This window comes from Dermacentor silvarum, chromosome 8 (genome assembly GCF_013339745.2).
Source record: "Dermacentor silvarum isolate Dsil-2018 chromosome 8, BIME_Dsil_1.4, whole genome shotgun sequence".
NCBI classification, from domain to species: domain Eukaryota; kingdom Metazoa; phylum Arthropoda; class Arachnida; order Ixodida; family Ixodidae; genus Dermacentor; species Dermacentor silvarum.
In genome coordinates this window covers 137,934,481-137,956,986 of record NC_051161.1, presented here as the reverse complement: position 1 = coordinate 137,956,986, position 22,506 = coordinate 137,934,481, and the positions used below count along the sequence as shown (strand labels likewise).

The following is a 22,506-nucleotide window of genomic DNA, read 5'->3' as shown; positions in this document are numbered from 1 at the left end:
AGCCCTAAGGAATGAAAAATCAGTTAATAAGAGCTATATAATGCATCATTTGCACTCTAAACGCTCTCACCTTGTACATATCGATGACGTTGGAGCAGGCGCCCAATGTGGCGATCTTAAGGAAGGCGCAAGCACCCCGGGCGATCTTGACGAGCCCGTCCTTGGAACGACCGCTCTCGAGGTAGTCGAAGAACAAGCCCGTCGCCGCGCTGCACACCGAGCACGCCTTCGGCGACACCACGCCCACGGCGGCATTTCCCATAACCTGTGCAAAAGATTTCACTCTATGTGTTATCCTATCGAGTGCTAAGGCGCATGCATATTGTGTGCCTCAACCGTATAACAGACGCGCAAAAGTGGAGGGCACAGAGATACGGGCCACTCCTATTCTGTTTGTGTAATCCTGTCAAAATTTGAGAAGGATGCTGATATGAAAGAACCTTGTTCCTACACTTAAAATAAGGTAGGCAGCATTGTTATAGTTTTAGCTTTATCGGCCTCAAACTTACTGTCGTGTGGTCCGCCTATGTTTTGTGCACCATTGCCGCAGCTCTCCAACGCTTCATTCATTACCGCTTCTGGCCACATAGGATTTAACAACAAGATACTAAAGAAATTATCATCCAGCCTTGCCCCATTACTCTCTGCTCTTTTTTCACAGTTAATATCAACTAAGGCCGTTCCTCATGAGAGGCGTGCTTCCAAAGTCATACAGATCAATTTTTATGTCTGGTGATCATTGTTGACCACTTAACGGTAGGGTAAGTTATCTAACTAGTACTACTTGCAAGCTAATGGAAGAGATAATACAGTTTCAAGTAATAAATCAGCTCGATGATCACGAAATCATCTATAAGTATCATCACGGTTTTCGAAAGGAATATTCGTGCGAAACACAGCTCGCTGGGTTCATTCATGACATCGTTACCTCAACAGATGCCTGCTTACAGAGGAAGCAATTTCTTAGATTTTTCGAAACCATTCGACCATGTGCCGCACCGCAGAACTATTAAAATTTAGAAAGCCTAATATTGACCATGATGTAGTTGATTCGTTCATTCGTGTTAGCACAGTGAAGTTCGCTGTTCAATATTCGCTGAGGGATGACGGGGATTTAGTGTCCACCACTACGCCGTCAGCAAGACGGCGAACGTGGCCAATGTTGTCAGATGACTATAAATTTTGAATATCCTCTATTCCAGACAGTGGTCACAGGGAACAGCACTAACAAAACGTTAGCTATCGCAGAGTTCCGAAAATGATAATCACTAGAAAAACCGGCACTTTAATATTTCAAGCACCAAACAAATTAGACGAAATAATAACATTGAAGGGGCATTCACTGCGGGCTTTGCCATATATTTATGCGCTTATTTCTACGATTAAGATCGTTTCTCCTGCGTAATTGCCTAACAGTTTTCTCTTGCGTTGTTAGTTTCCAGCTGTTGGCATGACTGTGCATCTGACGAGGCCGCGAGCTGATTTGGGACACTATTAACGCAAAGCTTTTCCAGCCTATTGTTATTAGCTTTCTGCCACTAACTGTCCACAATAGGACAAACATTTTTCGGGCCGCCCCCCTTCGCTTCTTTGTCACCCGATATCACGAAATTCGAGTAAACTTCCCACCCGATATTATCTGCAAGCACTGAATATACATGATTAGGCCGTACAAAATAGGACTTCTTTCCAATTCTGCGCCTTTTTCACCCGTAGCCCTCCGCTGCTGGTAAGAATGATTCTGGCTACGCCGACTTCGTCTGTCTGTCACGCAACGTCAAAGCGACGTGCTCGCACTAAAATGCAATAATGCGCTCAACGAACCATAATATTTTTCGCAGAAGCCGTAGAGTGTCCCGTGCGGAACGCAATGAGCTATTGCTGTCCTCGGATCCCTCTGGAACTTGCTACAAGGAACTGCTGGAGAGAAAAATTCTCGGCGTCTCCTCTTCAAAAAAAAGGAAATAAGTAACCGTATTGAAAACTTTATTTCACTCTGTTCCAGGAGCTCAAAAGAATTCCGACATAAAAAGTATTTTCAAGCGAAACAGCAGTGTCCACAATTGTGGACACAACTTCCGGAAATATCTTGTTAACTGCTGGACGCCGTTTTCTTTTTTTACCGACCGCTGAGGCGGTTGGTAAAAAGCTGTAAGAAGCCATATTCTTGTGGGCCGATACCTGGCGGCCGTGCGGGGAGCAGTGGCTCGTACCCCCCTCAGGCAGTCAGCAAAGTGAAGCGAACAGTGCATACATTCTTTGGAATCGCACATGCAACATACAGAACAGCATACGTTTCAATAACGAACAAGCACAAAACAATCATCGGAACCACATAATTGATGATAAGGTGCTCCTGATAACAATGCGAACCACAGTAGCGCCCCTCACATACGTTTCCCGGTAAAGATTGCTGTTGCGCAAGCTGCCGCGCCGACGACTGCTTGCGACGTGGCCAGTGACGTCCCTAGCCTTTCGTATATTAAAGAACCAGTCTAGAAACTGATTTCAAAGAGAGAGAGAGGTTTATTTCAGGAAAGGCAGATAGGTCGACTAGAGCGTTTGTTTGCTCTGGCCTCCTACTCTACAATACGGGAACGAACTGATTTCAATGGTGTTGCTGCACCGCTATGGGCGGCAAGGTGCTGTCAAAATTACCAATAATGTTAGCAATGGGAGACTTCTACCATTGCTATAAATTACCGCTACTACCATTAGCTTAAATCAAATTCGGGGATTTTAGATGACAAGAGCACGATATGAATGAGGCACGCCATGGTGGGGGACTCCTGGTTAATTTCGACCACCTTGGGTTCTTTAACGTGCACCCAATGCACGGTGAACCGGTGTTTTTGCATTTCGCTCCCATCGCCCATTACTACAATTACTCTAAAGCAATAAAGCGTTGCATAACCCCCTCAGCAGGTGTAGGGGTGGGCTTCAACAGCTTCGCTTGACATCAGCTTTCGCAGGGCCGGGATGATGAGTCAATTTTTTCCCTTTGTTTCCAGCTTTGGTATATCAGATCGTGGTTTTGGCACGTAAAACCCCATAATTTCATTCTAATTTTGGTGAATATAGTATTCATGTGACGTCACGCAGCCATATCTCACCGCGCTGGCACCCAAAGATGGCGACTGTATAAGATGACGTCAGTGCAACTTATTATCACGCGCAAACTGTTTTGCTTTTTATTATCACGCGCAAACTGTTTTGCATTTTCACGGCGATTGTTTTTCACCGTTTATCATTGTTATCACTCTGACGTTCGACGCAAGAGGCGCTTTTTGTTGCTGTCATGCTGTCATGTTCGTTGCTTACGCCCCTTATCGACCTGCTGGTACCCCAATATGGCGTCCGCGAGACGTCCGTGCAACCTATGTATTGAGCCGACGTGTTATTGCGCCCACGCACTCACTTCCGCAGTCGCTCACGTTATTGCACCGTGCTTGCAGCCCGGGCATCAGAGATCAGGGAAGTCCTCAAATGCCAGACGCCTGAAGCGCACGAGCGAGGGAAAGCACTCGCAATGCGCTATCATGACAAAACTCGATCCATGCTGTGGCGAACGGCAGTGTGCAGTGCAAGGAAACGACGTCAACTTGCCGATAGCATTTACCCTCCCTCTTCCCTGGATATGCATATTCGACATCACTGCCACAATTTCAGTTGGCACATTCGAAGCTAGAATCCAACGCGAACGAAGAAACCACACTTGCCCTGAGTTCCTTGCATGACGCTTTATTATCAGCTTAGACGAAGAGCAGAAGTACTGGAGCTCCGTTAATCTACGACGCGTTTTCCTGCAGGCGCTATGAGCTATGGTGCTTTAGGTACAAAAGTTAGTGCCGAAGGGCACGTTGCTGCAAAAACAAACATTGACATGGCTTCTGGTTTCAGAGCATTACACCTGTTGAGAATGCCGTACGAACGGATATTGAGGGGTGCAAAAACTCGTTGGCACGATTTCGTTCATTTCTATCAGCGCAATAAAGTTCACTGTTCATTAATTGCTGAATGACTGAGGCGACTGTTCCATTTTAATGTCCTCAATAGCCGCACGGCGTTGATCGGCATGCCTCACAACATACGGCCACCTTGGATCTATCTATGCCGGAAAATCGATGGAGGATATACGGCCAGTGTTGCCATGCGAGTGGATATATCCCCTATTATCCGTGCATGCACCTCACATCAGTATTCTTCACTCGAAAAGCATCATACATCGCCTTTGTCCTCCTGGTATTGCTGCGTCGATTTTTCGAAGGCAATGTTGCATAATTTGGTCTTTGCACTTCGGCAAGCCTTTTTACTGGTGTAGTGCATCAATAAAAACGTTTCATCTGATTTTACACCGTATATAGGCTTACAACGACCACTATTACACGTATTGTATACAGGGTATCCCAGATAGCGTTGTCCAAGCGAGTCTACAAAAAGAAAGATTTAAAAAGCATGGCCCAAAATAAGATTTTATGGCCTACACTGTTCGCTCATCAAACCTTTGGTAAACGAACACCGTAGGTTTTATAATTGTGTCTTATCTTGTACCGGGTATTTTAATCTTTCTTTTTTTCGCAAGACACCTTGGCTAGCATTAGCTGAGACACGCGATGTAGCTGTGTAGCACTTAATTCGCTTGTTGATCTCTTGTTACATATGAAACCACCAGTAGCATACCAAACCTCTTTTCCGGCTAACCACTATCATTAATATTGGTCTCACTAGCGCGCGCGTATTTTCACTGCGATTTGATATTTCGGTTACCTTATGATACATTCTTGGAATATGCAAATTATGAACACGGCGGGTGGGCTATGCGTTGTGAATCAAGTACGATGGTAGTGCGTGTTCAAGGCCAGTTAGCCGTCCGGCGTAACGCTGCATTGACATCCTTAGCAGCTTAGCTCACAGGACGCAAATTGAAAATAATGTATGTTCTTGTTCACGACTGTAAATTCTTCTTAATTAGTCCGAACTAATTAATCTAATACTAAAACCAAGGAACTCTCGTGGTAACTCCAGGAGGCGGGGAACAACAAACTTCAGAAAACTTTAAATAAAACCTCTTTGTTATTACATGAGGCAGCTTTGCAAGAAGCATTCTGCCCGCACAAAACTCGTCTGTGATGACCTTAGATTCCGTCCCACACAACGCAAATCTTCATATAATGGGATATGGAAACGAGCTTCTGATGTGTGGAATGCTCTCACGCCATCCAGGAAGAGCGAAATAATCTGTTAGGAAAAGCTGACGTCTTCAAGAGATAAGCTTTCGCTGTCATCGCGCTATGTAAGAGATAACTGAAGGGGACAAGCTTTTAGACGATGAATCTGATAAGAGAGAGTATACAATGACCGCCCGTATCGCACCACGTACTGCAAAACAATAGGCCGCAACGGGAGGGCCCGGCTCGAACGATCACGCCACGTGGATCCCTACGTCACAGCCTGCTGAACTCTGCAGAAAATCGTGAGGATGTACGCGTGAGGCGTCCCTCTTGTGCGCACGCACGCATTACACACGATAGCGCTCTGCTCAGGAATTGCAGATGCCGCCCTGGATGATTACAGGGTAATGTTCAGCGAACGTAACATGCCAAGTCTCATGTTTAAACCGACGTCACTATCTGCATTGCCCACCTTGTTATCGCGTTATCACCTGCGTTGGGCTTACCGTGCGCAACTCTTTGAAGTTTCCAAACTTGAACAATAGGTCAATGACGTTCACTTCTTTCTTGGTGCGGGCTGCCTCTGCGACGGGGTAGATTGCCACGGAGACGCACAGTAGTGCCAACATAGCTGCAAGCGCCACTGTCCTTGGTGGGGCGTGCATGGCTGTGACCTCCTGAAGGAGCACAGAAAAAAAGAGTTGTGATTTTATGGCGGTTGGGCCTAAAAGTTTGAAGACATACTTTCTCATTTTTATTTATTTTGATTTACAGTATACTTCCGGCCTTAGTCTTAGGCCTTGGCTAGGAGTGGGCCGTGCGATAAGCAAATGAACAGCAAAAAAAAGCACATTGCAAGAATTCAATGCATTGCAGTAGACATATTCCCTGATCCGCACGAGCTGTACAGACCATCCCAACGAAAGAGCTTTGCAAAATTTCAATATATTTTAGAATACAGATATTCCCTGAACCGCATGAGCCGTACAAAGCATATTGAAACAATGCGATATTAATAACAATGTGTAGAAAACAAAACAGTGGCATTCATAAAGCGAGCATGCTCTCTGAAAGACATCGCGCATGCTCGGGCGGATGAGCAGCACAAATCTACAAGGAATAACGACAAGCACGTGAACAAAGGACTTGCGCGTAATGTAAATCAAAAAGAAAAATTACATTTATACATATATATACACTGTATATATATATTGTATATTATATATGCATACACATACACATACATATAACATCACGGCTACACGCTATTCAGCATGTTGCTGAATGACTGAACGATCGGGCATTCCAATGTATTGGCCGAGAGCGTATTCCACTCACCTATCGTGCGAGAAAAAAGCAAGTTTTTAAATACGTTTGTTCTGTAAGAAAATTTGTTTATTTTTTTTTTTCGGATGATTAGACTGTGTTGCACGCCTGATAACAAAAGTAATATACATATACTTAACTATCCCCAGCATATCATGATAAAGTAAATACATGTATTTAAATCGGTCCCTATATCGCCTTAATTGTAATGTCTCTAGGCTGGTTTTGTGAATAAGAACAGTCGGAGATACTTGCCAGCTATAACAGTTAAAGTTCTAGTTTCTGCCACTCCGCATAGCCCTATGTATCTTGTTTTTTATTTTTTTTTTTTGGTGCACTCACTCCGATTATAGAGCTGAAACGTAGCGTTGATCTATTTTTTTAACTGCGGTACAAATTCCGAGTTCTTGGTAGTTCACGAAACCAACTGACAAATAATTACAATAGTCAAAAATATTTTGCCAGGAAAATATTTTCTAAATTTGAGCAATTTCTTTTAATTTTTCTTACCGTTGAATGCCGTTCGTGCATTTTTGGGGGTTAAGCACCAATTACCGCTCACCTAATTACGCAAAATATTTGTGAACATAAAAATTGACAGCCACTTTAGCATAAGCCAAAGAGGGTGAAGGCGAAATCTTGCGCGTTTGTTCATTAAATTACCGGACATCCTCATTCGAATGCGTTGTTACTTCTTATTACTTGTTTTTTCCGACCAAAGGTCACGGGTTCTAGTGCATTAATAACCCTGTAATCATTAACTGCGCCTTAATGAACTTGCTTTAACATCAAAGGTGGTGGGTTCGACTCCTACATAAGCTCGACAGTTACACTCCCACTCAATGTCGTGGCTTCGAGAGCCATGATGCCGACGGTGACCCGCAGACCATCACAATTGTGGCGTGAGCGTTTGCATATAGGTAAAACACGATGCCGGGTTGGTGCTCTACCGAGTCGTCATCGTGTAGGATTTCGCTTCGAAGACGCGCTTCTCGCTCAAGAACGTTGAAGATCGACTTAACGGTGAGACATATAAGGCGTTCGCCTTAACAAAAGTATTAGAATAATCAGAGAGTGGCTATGAGAGCGAGCTGAGAGCTATTGACGATAAGATTTTATTGAAATTGAATTGAAGGGAAAAACTTGTTCCCATTACGATTCTGACGGCTGCTAGATATTATCTAATAGTAATGAGAAAAAGATATATTTTAACACAAGGTAAAACGTCACATGCTTCAAAATTACCAATCGGAGCCAGGTAGAGAGAGTAAACTAGGTCCGCATATAGGCCCTGAACACGTTGGATTATAAGCAAGAGGTGAGGACAAATTCTACCACACAGCATACCGAGCCCAAATACGTAAGCCTGTACGGCGTTCCATACAGGTACACAGTCATAGTGTCGCGTTGAAACACAGAAATGGGCTTACTGGCATGGGCACAAGTGACCTGTGCTACCACGTGACAGTATTATCTGGTCAACGGTTTTCAAACAAGCGCTGCACATGGCGTCCGCATTGAACTGGGTGCATTATAGCCTAATGTCATGACTAGAGGCCGGATCTTTAGGCATTACAAAAGCGCGTTTTAGGCGCCAAAAATAGGCAGGCAAAACAACGTTTTAGGCCTCTAACGTCGTAAATATAGGCACAATAAATTTTTACATAAATGTAAATAATTTCAAACGAAGGCGTGCGCGGCCTATATCTACGATAGGAAAACAATAAATGTTATTCTCTACGACGGCACAAAGGCGCCAATAGTTGAACATAGCCGTGCAATTGTCCCATAAAACTGCTGAGCTAATGACGATCAATTGGCTTAATTCAATAAGCACACTGCTCATATTCATGTTCAATGGCCACTGTGCTCGAGCGTCGCATATACTGAAACAGGCATGAAAAAGAATACTTGAAAGCTGGTAATACTGATAAAAAAAGCGATACTTTATGTCTGCCTGACGCAATAAAATCAAGACACAACAAAAACAAGACAAATAACAAATGTAAGAGAGACTACGATTTATTAAGAAATTAGCATGTTCTTACATGAGGAATGTTAGGTACAACTCTTGGCAATTTCCTCATATACAATGACATTATCCGAATTGTACAGGCAAGACGTCCCAACACTGCCAAATACACTTCCGCCCATTTGAAGTGCACATGTTTGAATAAATCTGTTTAGAGAGCACGCGGAACGTAGTCTAAGAATCACTGTGAAGATTGTGGAAACAATAGCAAACTACAATCATCTCCACATTTTTGGATTCGAAATTGTGCCTCTTGTCACTAAGAATGATCTCGTACGCTGAGAAGGAACGCCCGACGGCGGTGAACTCCATAAAAAGTAAATTACAAACAAAACAAACGCCGCGTGCACATCACATTTTTCTTTCTTCTTTTCCTCTTCACTCTCCTTTCCCCTGACCGCTCTCCACGGTTTCTCATTCGCCAACCGCTCGCGCAATATCAGCGCGGCGGCGTATGCTGGCCGGCGCGTCCCATTTCAATGCTGCTAGCAGTTGTTTTCCAGGAGTTGGTCGAACTAAAGGACTAGGTTGAACCCCATAGAGTCCCGAACAGTCAATGTTGCCCGGTAACATGAATAATGGTCTCTAACTGCACTCGAAAGCGAAACTTGAGGCTAAATAGGGTTCATATAGGCGCCGATATTGAAAATAGGCATTTATAGGCATTAAGGCACAAACGGCAAAATAGGCATTTATAGGCACTATAAAACATTATAAAAGCCCTTCTTAACCTTTAATTCGTGCTCATATATCAAAGTGGGGCGATAGGAGAGCAAGGAACAAAAAAGGCATTTGCCTAAAATCCGGTCTCTAGTCATGAGTTACTCGTTTGGTCCTAGAGCAATTCAGGCCTTCAACCGTAGTTGCAGTCCACAGCTATGTAAAGAAGGAAAAAGCCAGACCCAAAATATGTGGATTATTTGGATATCTGTACACCCTAGGAGGTACTTCCGGACGGCCTTTTAGAGTCCTCGACGGGTAAACTTAAGTCAGATCTGTTATCCCGAGACACTGAAAGCTGATGATTGAATTAGCTATTTATGTATGTCTGCGCGTAAATAATAAATTACCCGTGTTTTCAACATATGCAGTGCTCTCCGGCCTTTCAGATGATCGTACTGACCGAATAGCACATGGGATCCTACACGATGATAGCGCTGAATCCGCGATACTGGCTCACTGATACTGGCTTTCAGCTCACTGAAAGCCAGTATCAGTGAGCTCACATTACGCCTATGCTGTGTCGACTGAGTCCATTATCTGTAAGTAAATGTTCCAAAATATTTACACCACGGAAGCTCTGGTTCTCGAGGCTGCGTTGCGCGCTTTTTCTGCCTGATCCATACTGTCGCCTTCCTGTTACTGTTCCGCTTAGAACATTTCTTGTTCCACCACTTCTAGCGCACTCTCTACCTTCTTCTCAAGTTCCTTTTTAAAATACAAGTTACGGCCCCATTGGTTCGTGCTGGTAAACACGTCACTTGCACATTTTTCTCTGAAATGAATATGTGTCTTCCTCGTGACAGCAACACGAAGCTCCAAAGGAAACCCATGCAAGTGTATCAAGGAGATAAGAGAAAACACTTAACACTGAGAGATAGCGTCGACGGAGGCCCTCAGTCCAAGGAAAGATTTTAAAAAATGCGTCACGATCCAACCGACGCATTTCCGGTGTAACTGCGCTACCGCATGAGGTAACCATGATGACAGCAGGTTGCAGTGCAAGACCGAGTTTTTTTCGACAACTCGAAGAACGGGTTAAGAGATTATGGCAAATGGAGTGCACGGTATATCAATGCGCCCTATATAAGTAACATGTACAGCCGTCCTCTCAATTTCTATTCACGTCCAAGCCGTACTAGCGCTCGGTCAGAACATCGATGTAATAGTGTGGAAGCCCTGTGAGTTTTCCTGACGAGAACGGAACTGCTTAGCTTTTTTTTTCTCTTGAAAACTTTCTTCCCAACCCCTTGAAGGTGGCCTTGAAAAAGTTATTTAAGGCAGGTGCTATCGGCATATATAAGGAGCTAATGTGGTAACGCAAATCTGTGATTAGCCGCATAATTTACTACGGATATCTTGGACAATCAATTAGTTGAATCTCATGGCCGAGCAGATGCCCAGTTTAGAAAGGAAATACTTAAATGATGGTTTACGGCATTACAGAGCGAACGTGGTGGAGCGCAGAAAATTATTGCTTCCACGTCTAGCACTCGGACATGCAAAAAGACCTCCTGGACCTCCCCATCTGAAGAGAAGGTGCTAAATTCGAACTAAATTTAGCTCATAAGTGATACGTTGGTCGACCCCCTTGTATTATTATGTCTGCCACCACGTTTGGATGACACCTTACCTTGAGAACACTTCTAGCGTAAGTACTGTCTTGTAAATACGGGCTTCAACAAGGGATACCTGACTTGCCTTTCCATATATTTCAGACGTACGTGAATGGCCGTGCTCAATGGGCGATCATAAATCACAAGGTATGTAGTAAAATGAGAATATAACGTGGTGTGCTTCAAAGAAACATCTTAGAGCCAATATTTTTTGTTTATATCAACGGAATAACAACTATACCAGGATATAGTAATAGATGAAGACGAGAGGACCATGGGCCACATTCGCAAAGCTTTTCTTTCGGACCTGCTCTTTGCCATTGGCCGGCCGCGTTAGATAATAATATGATCTTGCATCCGCATTGGACGAATTTTTTTTCTTACGAACAATTTAAGCGTAAGCATTTTTGTGAATTCGGGCCCACGTCTTTTACAGGAAGAACAAAGCTATGCTTAGAAAACGCAGTGAGAGAATTGTGAAGCTGTCTACATGGCTGTAAAAAAATTACCGTATCAGGCTAAAATATGGAAACAAATTATGTAATTCTTCAACCAAGAGGCAAACAATGTCTTCGCTAGATCAGTATATTATTTGATCATTATTTACTATCTCAGGAAAAAAAATTCCAGGCGTTTTGTTTTCAGAAGATTGTCCTTGACAATAAGTCATGGCGAACTGCGCGCAGATATCTCCAAGGTTATGAACAGTTTACACACAATATAGAATTTACTGCCCACTTAAGAAAATTGTGGTACTATTTATTCTACACCAAGTGAAGCCAAGCTATGCCATGTTAGTTTAAAGGGCCACAATAAACAAGATATGCGACAAGCTGATATAATTACTACAAAAAAACACACTACGTGTTTGTGAAAACTTTAGAATAGTAAACTGTTGGGCTAGTTGGTTGGACATATCTTGCAAAATAGGGAACGCAGAAGTCTTGCGGAAAGAAAAGGGAGACCAAGACAGGAAAGGCGCTCTGAGAGGCTCTGACAGGCCATACCGTCAGTGTGGATCTGACGGGCAAGTATTAATGTTCCTCGCTCTTGGCTGAGGTTTCTGCGCTTCTACGCGCTCATCTTCCTCCTCACCCCGATTCGTTTTTGGAATGATTTATTTTGAGCCATTTGCACTTGCCGATATTGCTGTAACCCACCCTACTTTGTCATTGTTGATTTAACGACATCTACTCGTTTGTTAGCCGATCTTTTAAAATTGTAAGTTTTGTTCACAACATGTTTCCTGTCTTGGTCTCCTTTCTTCCAAAACACTTCTGCGCTCCCCTCTCACTACACTCCTAAAAGTTAAGTACAAACACGCTTTTTACAAGGTACAACATCTTGGAAGCAAACCAAGTACATAATTTTAGGCTCGCACGGGGTACACATAGGTGCAAGTTCTATAGGGAAGTGTGTAACAGTATTAGCGGATATGAAATTCGAAATCCGAAGAAAAAAATAACCTCTTATCAGGATCAACTATGCGGCAGACATTGTTTTTTTTTTCAAGCAACTAAAATGATGAATAGGCACGTTGTTGACTCATACATGAACACTAGTTTCCATGAAAGAAAAAACAAAACAAAAAACGGGAGCTTTCAAATGGGAAAGAGTATTGTTTTTTCTTCATAAGAAAATATGAATATGTGAAAAAGTGCGCTTACTTTGATGTGGGAAAAACAGGATAATGATAGTGCACTTTCCCCGCGGGCCAACATACCTTGAGTGTTGCATTGTACAACTATTTGCGACACCCACTGTTCAACATATATTTGTGAGGCAGTCTTCGCCCTTTTGAGGACTCATGTTACGTTGCGAGTGTGTCCGTTTCTCGCGGTTAGCGACATGGAGTGCGCTTTGGGCGCGAGCTTGGCAGTGTTTTGAGCCTCCGGAAAAGTGTATGTGTAAAGCTTGTGCTTGGTATTTGTGTTTTTATACTGGATATTATTATTAAACCCCTTTACTCTCGGTATAATATTGATCTCCTACGTCGATCGTAAAAGAACAACTTTCCCGTGATTAATAATAACTTTGTTATCCACCTGTTGTCCAGTTTTGCGCACAATTTATGACCTTGTTATAAATATGCTGCATGACAATGACATGCTCCGCTTTCTACTGAAATGTTTCAATACTTTGCGAATGTTAAATAAGATGTAATTGTAAATTGAAAACACTCCATGCTTAGAAGTATTCAAGCTATTTGATTGGGAAGGCTTAGGAATGAGGATCAGCGACAAAAATCTCAGCAACCTTCAGTTTGCGGATCACATTGGCCAGTTCAGCAACACTGCAGATCGATGGCAACAAATGATTGAGGACGTTAACCGAGAAAGTGGAAGAGTAGGGTTGAGGGCCGAATTTTTTTTTTTTTTGCCAAATGTGACCCCCCAGGGTCGATTTTTTATTACTGATTTAAAGTCTTCGAAAGAATATATTTCGAAAAAAAATGGTCGCAATTTTTTAGGGTAACCGTAAAGTGACGAAAAAATCGTTTGTCTTGTAAAATCCATAATGTTTATTCATGAATAAAAAGATAAGCGCATTGAAAAATGGTTATGTGCACGTCCGGAAACCGAAACAAGTGAGAAGCCTTCCTGTTATCGCCAACAAGGTGCGATAGTGCTTTTGTGGCCTCCAAAAAAGGAAACGCAAAAACGGCAGCATCGTTTCTGTATGTACGCGCCTGCCCGGGATCAGGTGTAATCGCGCCGCAGTGAGCGATCAACGATCGAGTAACAAGCGGTCACCCTTTGAGAGATTTGAAACCAGATAGCCATCAGTTTAGCGCGTGCAACAAGCGGGAACCGCCGCAGGAGAAAACCGCGTCCGGGCCCACCGCGCGCCCGGATGCGCGGTGGGCCATTAGAGTTACAGAATGGGTACCATGGTAAAGGAATTGCAGTCAGTAAGGGCAGAAAAGTAGGTGTGATGATGAAATTAGGAAAGTTGCAGGCGCAAGTTGGAATCAGCTAGCGCAAGACAGGAGTGATTCGAGATCGCTGGAAGAGGCCTTCGTCCTGCAGTGGACATAAAAAATAAGCTGATGATCATGTGATGATCATGATAAATCTTAAGTTATTTTCTTCTCTGCATGAAAAGGAATGTACTAACCGTGCTGGGCATTGTACTAGGATGCACTGTTATTCTGTCGAACAAGTACAGATTGAAACTGCTTTTGCAATTCCGTGGAACAGGGGACCGGGGTTCAGTATACCGCATTTAGCCTATTCCCCCTTTTTGGCCTTCTAAGATAGAAATCAAAGAATAAAACATCTGAAAAGTCAACAAGATTAGGAGTTTTTTGTAACATATACCTCATTGGTTTCTTCAAGGTGATGCTCTAGTTGGAGAGTGCTGCCGGCAGAAACCGAAGAATATTACCTCCGGGATTACAATACCGAAGCGTGCTTGTAAACATAGAAGCAGAACTTCAACCTTGTGAGGCATTGGTGCATACCGTGTACTGGCCAAAAATAGGGCAGCTCCAAGTAAAATAAGAAATGTAATATAAGCAGTGCGACAAGTTGGCAGGGAAGAAATACGTTAGAATTTAAAAAAAATGAGACTAGAGAGTATAAACTAGGAACATACAAGAATAAATCAAAAACAAAAATAAAACCGATCCAAAGATGTATATATCGGTAAATGTGCTGACACAAACTTTAGCCTCGTGCACGGCATAAACTACGTTAAAATAAGTGATGGTGTTTAGCTTTCCAAAATTGCAAGAGGGTTCTGAGTGACGCTTCCAGTGGAGAAATCGGGATTAAGTACGACCACATGGGGTTCCTTAACGTGCCCCCAAAGTACAGCACATAGACGTCTTTCATTTCAATTCCGATCGTAATGCGGATGCTCGGACCGAGAACTAAAGCCGCGACCAAGAAAAGATACGGGTATCGCGCCACACGATGCGATATACTGGAAGCATGGCAAGTACAGGTATTATAACACTATCTTGAAAGCTTATCGTACGTTGGCTTACAGTCGATCGAAAAGCACCTATGGTTGCTTTCATAAATGAGCTCTGTATTCAAGGAGGGCGCACTCACCGAAGTACTTGTGGTAGTGATGCGCGCGATGAGCGGCGGTGCTCCCCGAACTCCCTTCGCTTCTGAGCGCGACTGACGCATCTCCATCCCGCGACGCTGATGCAGCCAACAATTCCGACTACCTTCTAATAACAAAAGCTGCAGTAACACCTTGAATAAGAATGAGACACCGGTGGAAACGTGATACGCCGGCTGCCGAGAGAGCAGGTCTAGGTGACCTGAAATGCGTTCGCCGCCTTGAATGCTCGTGATTACGACTCGCGGGGAATAATCGCGGGGGTGTGACAGGAAACGAAGTGTCAATTTTACACTAAAGTGAATGTCAGTCACTGTTTTTTTAAGGCTGTAGAGATGACGGAACCATTGTTTCAAGATGCCGATAACTGGAAGGCATTCTCACATTAGCGACGTTTAGAAATAGGGCCCTCCAAATGCCTACGGGCACCCGAAAGCTGAACTACAATGCACGCATTCTGCGTTCTTTTGTTGTTTCTTTCCCTCCCTTTATACGCCCGGCCAATAGGGTCCTTAATTTTAGCTCAGGTATTTCAAGAACTACCCATTATCTTAATCGTGTGACTAACGTTACCTTAGCAATCGCTCAGAAGTCACAGCTATAATTTGTGAGCGTCCAAACAAATCGAAACTGTCACGTTACAGCTAAAGATGGCGGAGACAACACATTTCGTATGCCTATCACAGTTTGACTCAAGCTGCTAGAAATACCGTAAAAAGCTGTCATACTATTGCGGGGATTAAACCGTGCGTTCGTCAGGGTTTCATGGGCCATCTTTTTCACGAGGAAAGGCCCCTTACTTCAAACCGCACGCCCACCAAGCCCCGTATTCCTAATAAATATATGTCACAGGGTAACTGTTCTTAACCGCAGTAGTGGTTGCATTATCACACCTATCGTAATAACACAGCGTGCGCTGCATTGCCGGACGCGTTTAGATGGAATGTGAACTTCCCGTGTAAGAATCGCCGACCGCCACGTTCCAGTTCTTTTTACAGTGCTGACCAATTGTCCCCATGACTCGACTTTCTTACGGCGGATTTAGCTTTGATCGACTGGTCTGCCGGTACCCTCTGCCTCGAACTTCCTCTAATCGCGCATATTCGTGCCGAACTGCCGAACAACTTTAGTACGACCATCTTCGTCCGCCTGTCGCCTAAAGCCTTGAATTTCGTCGATTTGCTATCATATTGCCCTGTGCCCGATGGTGATTACGTCGCCACACCTGTTCCTGATGTCCTTTTGATACTGAATATCACTGTGCCCCACTCCGGCGTAACCATCGCCGATAACCGGACATCCTCCCCGTCGTCAATTTTGGCCTGACGAAGCACGTTCTACCGCACGGCATATCGGTTGCAACGCTGCGTGCTATAGGAGATGACCACTTCACAGCGTTTTCAGTAGACGTCTGCTCCGATTCTTCCCCATGTCCACAGGATGCTATTTGCCCTGACGGAACATTTAGTTTCACGATTGATGTGGACCTATTGCCTGAACAAGCAGCAACTCTGTGTCGCCTTTTGGTGTCCTACCGTGACATATTCGACCCCAACAATCGACAATTGGACCAGACTTCAATTGTAAAGCATTACATAAACACTGGTGATGCCAGTCCTATTCATAGCCGGTCATATCAAGTTTCTGCTTCGGGGTGTAAGGTGATTCAAGATTACGTGAAAAATATGCGTGTCAAAGGCACTGTTGAACCCTCGTCGAGCCCCTGTTAAAAAGAAATAGCACATGGCGTTTCTGTGTAGATTATCGTCATCTAAACCAAATTACCAAAAAAGACGCCTACCCCTTGCCTCGCATTGACGACTCCCTCGATTGTCTCCGCGGTGCCAACTACTTTTCATCAATAGACCTTCGGTCTGGTTATTGACAAATTTCTGTGGATGAAAAGGACCAAGAGAAGATCGCGTTCGTCACGCCTGATGGTCTATATCAATTCAAAGTTATGCCATTCGGTCTATGCAACGCGGAAGCAACGTTCGAACGTATTTTCTTCAAGGGTTCAAATGGTCAACATGCCTCTGCTGCCTAGACAACGTTCTCGTATTTTCGCCTACATTTGAGATACACCTTGAGTGCTTATCACCTGTCTTCAAGAATTCCGCGAGGCTGGGCTCCGACTAAATTCATTGAAGTGTCACTTCGGTTGTCGGCAGATTACAGTGCTGGGCCACCTCGTCGACGCTGCCGGTATTGAACCAGACCCGGAGAAAATTCGTGCTGTCACGCCTTTTCCTGTACCTCAGTCTGTCAAAGACGTCCGAGGTGTTGTAGGACTCTGCTTCTACTTCAGACGGTTTGTTTAAGACTTCGCAGCCATTTCCCGAAAACTTACTGATCTTCTGACGAAGGACGTGCCGTTTACGTGGGGTCCTGCTCAAACTGCCGCGTTTCCCCACCTGACTAACATTCTCACCACGCCGCCTGTACTGGCCCACTTTGCCTCGTCCTCTCCTACAGAGGTCCGTAGTGCTCGCGGTATCAGAGCCGTCTTAGCCCACCTCCAACAGGGACAAGATCGTGTTATCGCCTACACTAGCCGCCTCCTCACAGCAGCGGAGCACAACTACACGATTACAGATTGAGAATGTCTGGCTCCTCATCTGGGCGGTTTCCAAATTCCACCCGTACTTGTATGGCACGCACTTCTCTGTAATCACGGGCCACCACAAACTCAGCTGGCTTTGCTCACTCAAGGATCCTACCGGCTAGCTTGGGTTGTGCGGCTGCAAGAATATTCATATCTAGTAGTGTACAAGTCGGGCCGTCTGCATCAAGACGCAGACTGTTTAACACGCTATCCTGTGCACGAACCACCCGCCGACCCTGACACCGATGCCGACGCTTGCATTTTCTCCGTTTCTCAGCTGCCACACGTCGCCGACGAGCAACGCCGTGACGCCACCTTGCGCGACATCAATGATTGCTTGGAATCTTCACCTTCTGATTTGTCCCTTCACTTGTTTGTTCTTCGGGAGGGTGTATTATACTGCCACAACGTATGCCCCGACGGTCCTGCCCTACTCCTCGTCATTCCTAAGCACCTCCGGTCAGCTGTTCTCCAAGAACTTCATGACTTACCAACGACAGGTCACCTCGGCGCCTCCCGCACGTACGACCATATTCGCCGACGCTTCTTTTGGCCAGGCCTTGCCCGTTCCATCCGGAAATACGTTGTGGCGTATGAGCAATACCAGGAGCCGAAAAACACCACTGACGTTCCCTGTCCGGTGCCTTCAACCGCTCGACATTCCTTCGGAGCCGTTCTTTCGCGTTGGCTTGTACTTACTTGGCCATTTCCCTCTATCTACATCTGGTAACAAGTGGGTCGCTGTGGCGACACATTACGCCACGCGCTACGCCATCACCAGAGTGCTTCCAACAAGCTGCGCCACAGATGTCGACGATTTTCTTTTACGCGACGTGATTCTGCAGCATAGAGCCTCCACACCAACTGCTCATTGACCGTGGTCTGACATTCCTTTCTAAAGTCATCGACGACGTCCTGCAGTCCTGCTCAACCAGGCACAAGCTGACTACGTCTTACCATCCACAGACAAATGGTCTCACGGAGCGTCTGAATCGAACCATGAAAGACATGCTTGCAAAGTGTCTCCTCCGACCATACTGATTGAGACCTTGCCCTACGCTTTGCCACATTTGCATACAATTCTTCGCGTCACGACACTGCCGCTTATTCCCTGTTCTTTCTGATGTTCGGCCGAGAACCCACATTGCCACTGGACACACCTCTTCCATCCACCGCAGCAGAGACCTGCGAATATGCATTTGACGCCATCACCAGGGCAGCCAAAGCACGCGAAATTGCCCGCGCTCGCCTCCTGACCTCCAAAGTCAACCAACAGCGTTTGGACTATCGTCAACACAGAGACGTCCACTTTTCGCCTGGATCTCTGGTATTCCTGAGGTCCCCGACTCGTCACGTTGGCTTGCGAAAAAAACTCCTGTCTCGGTACACAGGTCCACATCGAGTGATGCGTGCCGTGATTCCAGTTGCTTACGAAATCGCCCCAGTCAGTACTAGTGCCCCATCTGCCCCGAATTTCACTGACGTTGTGCATGTCGCACCCCTAAAGCCGTATTACTCTATTACCTAAAGTTCTATATTACTCTATTACTCCATTACCGCCGATATTTAGACGCACCGGGATGGTGCTTCTGCCACCGGGGATAACAATACACGCATATTTGGTGTTTCTTGTGGACGATGCGCGCGGGCACCTCGACGAAGAAGGCGAACGCCTTTGTGCTCTCGAGCTGTCGGCTGAACTGGCTGGTGCTGCAGTTGTCTATTGTAAATATACATTGTAAATAGTCTCCAGTGCTTAAACCTTCATTCACTCGACGCCGCCCGGCGACTAAATGAATGAGCCGTGAGATTTTGATACCAGGGCATTATCTGACAGCAGGATATCTTAAACGTGTACTTTCAAGCACATTGTTGCCTACCCTCAGTATACGCTTCGCTTATCCTTATCAACGCGCTTGTAATCAGCTGTCGACACCTCTCGCGATGCAATTGTTCACCCTTCAGGTTTCAACTCCCGTGTTGTAGTTGGCCGCCGGTAATAAAAAGTATTCGCCTAAGAGCAGCAGAGATTCTCTTCATACAACGGAAAGACGCAACACAACCAAGAAAAAGAAAGGCGTAAGGAAAGAGCGTAAGTAGATGAAGTAAGTAAAGGAAAACTTTATATCCTCTTACTTAAGCTTCTGCTTTTCAGTCTACTTATTCTAAATGTCGCCACTTTCTTTAGTAATCACCGGACAGCAATGTCTTCACAAATGTTTGTTTTTTCTTACCTCCAGGTTTTTGTTATTCTCTCGCTTACCATGTTCTTACTGTGATTTCACAATGCTTTCATGAACTAAATTTTAATTAAATATTGGCGTTTTATGTGCCACAACAGCGCTCTGATTCCGAGTCCAGCCAAAATGTGGGACTCCCGATTAATTTCGACCTCCTGAAGCTTTTTAGCGCACAGCTAAATTTATGTAACGAGCTGTACGGCATTTCATGCTGCCGCCGCGACCGGAATCGAACTCACGACCTTGAGCGCGGCAGCGCAACGTCATATTCACTGAGCTACCGCGCAGGGGTATTTTCATAAACCTACTGAGAATATTGAAAACGCATAGCCACGTGGCAACATCGGCCAGTTTCCTCATCTTAGTTACCGTGCAGTTGCGAGGCTGGCTGTATGTTACAAGACTGACAGATCGTTTTCGTGCGGCTATTCGGGACTCTGACCTACAGAAATCTCCTTCACAGGACAGCGTGATCAAAGAACAGCGAAATTCGCTTTGCTGCCATAGGAATCAACGAAACCAAGTTACCCTTGGATATCCTTACCCTTTTCGCACCCATGTATATCCGTGCGGACGTCATTCACAAGGGTATCCTACACCTTTGAACTTGGAAACCTACACCGAGCCTCCCTTTTAGCGGCGACATGCGCCTCGCATTTGAGTTAAGTGCCCTGAACAATTGCGCATTCGCGCTCTCATTCTCAAGTGTAACGTTTAAAACAATATTGCAATGCAAGAAAATGCACCGGATTCATTACTTCCGCAAGAAAACTCGCCGCATACGAAAAATTCAAGCAGCTGTACTAAAAAAAAAGAAAAGGTAATTAAATTCTGAGGTTTTGCCTGCCAAAAGCACGATCCGATTATGAGGTACGCCTTAGTGGGGGACTCCGCAATAATTTCGGCCACCTGCTGTTCTTTAACCGGCACCTAAATCTCAGCACGCAGGTTGTTTTCGCATTTCGTCCCCCATCGAAATGCGACCGCCGTGACGGGGATTTGATCCCGCTACCTCGTGCTTAGCAGCCCACCACCATAGCCATTAAGCAACCACGACCGGTAGCTGCGGTACTACCGAGCTGTTCGTGCAAGCTGGTAATGAAGTGCGATGCACGTAGCTACTGAGAAGCGTAGTATCTCAGAAAGCATTCAATTCTCGCTTCGAGTTTGCGAAGCGAAATTGTGCATATCCGCTTGCGTAAGAATTTCCTGTGATGACGGAAGACAAACGTGATCGGCAAGCTGATTTGGTTCCGCGTGGTATTCTCTCCCGCTCCACACAGCGCGTATCAAGTCTTGGCATAATAGGGCGCGGCGCGTTTTCCTTGTTGCTTGCGTTCTGTGCACGAATTATTCTCGCATCGCGTTGATGTATGTTCAGGGCTTCAGTGCGCACGGACGATCCGGCTGCAAGCGGAGAGCAAGAGCATGAACAACCCCGCAAACGCGCGGCTATAAATACATTTGCCCCGTGTCTCAGTACCAGATCCGTTAACGAAGAAGCAAACGGTGATTAAATGCTAAGGAAAAGCCCGGGAAAACGAACGCACGTACGATTCAGCAGCATGCTGCGTGATGAAGCAGCGGCCGCTCGGTGATTACAGTGCGCGGGCCTTGTCCACCTTTGGGGCGGTGCTGTGAAGCTGTGCTGCTGTCACACTGCTCAAAGGCATCGCAGCCTGTTTAAAATTTTTGTACTGCGCATGAGAAAGCATGAATGGGGCAACTAAGCTGAGGTGTGTTTCATTTAATGTGAATACATGACAATACTAAATGCTCCATATACACGCATGTACTATAACGTGTCAAGTGGCTTTTCTTTTTCAGTATGAATTAAAGTACCGTTTTTGCGAGCATCGCCCTATGTGCTCAGACATTTTTGTTTATTTTATTTTAGTCGGCCTGAAAGAAATAAAACCTCTAGCGCAATACGTGCGCCGCTAGAAACATCGGGGTGCTTGTTTATTGCATTTGCAAAATGTATTTTAGCTTCTGAAATGTTTTAGAAGTGTAAATATTTTACCGGCAAGCAGCGCTAGAGAACACGACGGTCAAGAAAACGAGATGGGAACAATTACAAGGCCCACTAACAACCGTATTCAATAAGACAGGCAGAATAAGTATGTACTGGTTGTACTAAAATAACCTGAATATATGTGCAAGTACGAAGACATGAAAAAAAAAGCAAGAGCACTTAAAAATTTTAAAGTGCGTTGCTAAAACAACGGTGCTTTGACATTAAAGAAAAATCAAGAACAGCTTCGGTCGCAGGCTAGAGAAACATTTTTTTAGAACCTAGAGTTTCCCTTGAGCGCTAATTGAAACGAAGCTGACATATCGACATACAATATATGGGCTTTTTATTTATTATCTACTTTTTTGGCAGGGGGGGGTATTTGACTAGACCCTGTGAACACACAAGAAAAGCAGGTGTAATTTAAATGCTACTGCTACAGTCCTAAAAGGAAAAGTCGTAGCAGTTGCTACTTTGTGTCATACCATTTGCTACCTTAATATAACTGCAGTTGGTAACGATAGAGTTAGGAATATTACTCTCTATGAAAGGTAGTCACTGTTGCTGATTGGTTTCAGCTACCAAATTCGATTGCAGTTAGCACCGCCGCATCCCAAGTTTTTAATTCTATAACACATATACTCTGGAATACGTCGCAGCTGGTCTAATACATGCAGCACAGGCGTTAATTTTTGTATCAGGAGGTGC

The 22,506-nt window shown here is 44.8% G+C and overlaps 1 protein-coding gene across 2 annotated transcripts in view; it reads right to left on the bottom strand.

Moving 5' to 3' along the window:
- Positions 1-22,506, bottom strand: part of LOC119461723 (sphingomyelin phosphodiesterase) — a 125,074-nt gene that overhangs the window by 41,613 nt on the left and 60,955 nt on the right. For both annotated transcript variants that reach the window (XM_049672038.1, XM_037723093.2), the window contains exons 2-3: positions 5,678-5,848; positions 71-265 (exon numbers count right to left, since the gene is read on the bottom strand). In XM_049672038.1, the coding sequence (XP_049527995.1) occupies positions 71-265; positions 5,678-5,836 (354 nt within the window). In that variant the 5' untranslated portion in view covers positions 5,837-5,848. The remainder of the gene's footprint in view (positions 1-70; positions 266-5,677; positions 5,849-22,506) is intronic.